General features: G+C 33.0%; 1 protein-coding gene across 1 annotated transcript in view; it reads right to left on the bottom strand.

The window, feature by feature from the left end:
* The window catches only part of LOC119581628 (MAP/microtubule affinity-regulating kinase 3-like), a gene marked incomplete in the record, with an annotated part of 89,364 nt that overhangs the window by 6,804 nt on the left and 81,894 nt on the right, over positions 1–666 (bottom strand). Inside the window, 1 exon segment of the mRNA XM_037929749.1 lies at positions 35–109. Within this exon segment, the coding sequence (XP_037785677.1) occupies positions 35–109 (75 nt within the window).

The raw sequence follows: 666 nt of genomic DNA, 5'->3' as shown, positions 1-666 counted from the left end.
CCACCATCCACACTTGACATGCACACCGCCTTACCTTTTAGGGTGCTCCTCTGTGATACCTCGATATGTCACCCTTTCAGCCATCTCTGCTTCCACACTCCCATCCTTGCTGAAAACACTTCCCAGGTACTTAAATATGTCCGTCACCACCTGGTCTAAGCCACCCAACCCTCTCTTTTTCTATTGCACTCACACGTAAAGGCTTTGATGCAATAGGGCTCCTTTTATTTTTGCCTTTTGGTGTTGTTGTGAATTATATGATTTTTTTTAAATAATTTATAAACAAACTAGCTTATTATACTTCTCATTCATATATATATATATATTTTTTTTTTTTTTGGAAAATAATATAAGCAGAGATAAAATCAAGAAACAATTAACATAATCTAATATAAAAAAAAAAAAACAATTTACTTCAAAATACCTTTTTTTTTTCTCTAAACCAATTCATAAAGGAAACATTAGACACAAATCTTAAATACAAGAATCAAGAAGCTGAGAAGAAAGAAAACAGAATATTGGCAAGATGCATTGAGTTTTCCCTTGGAATTTTAAATCTAAACATCCACATGCACACGTGTACGCACACACACAAACTTATATATACACTTTTGCTCTTCAAGAATCATGAAATGTAAATCTTATGTGGGTATAACAAGTATGGAG

Source organism: Penaeus monodon, chromosome 15 (genome assembly GCF_015228065.2).
Source record: "Penaeus monodon isolate SGIC_2016 chromosome 15, NSTDA_Pmon_1, whole genome shotgun sequence".
Taxonomy (NCBI): Eukaryota; Metazoa; Arthropoda; class Malacostraca; order Decapoda; family Penaeidae; genus Penaeus; species Penaeus monodon.
Note: the sequence above shows the minus strand (reverse complement) of the source record. Positions and strands in the feature narration are given on the sequence as shown.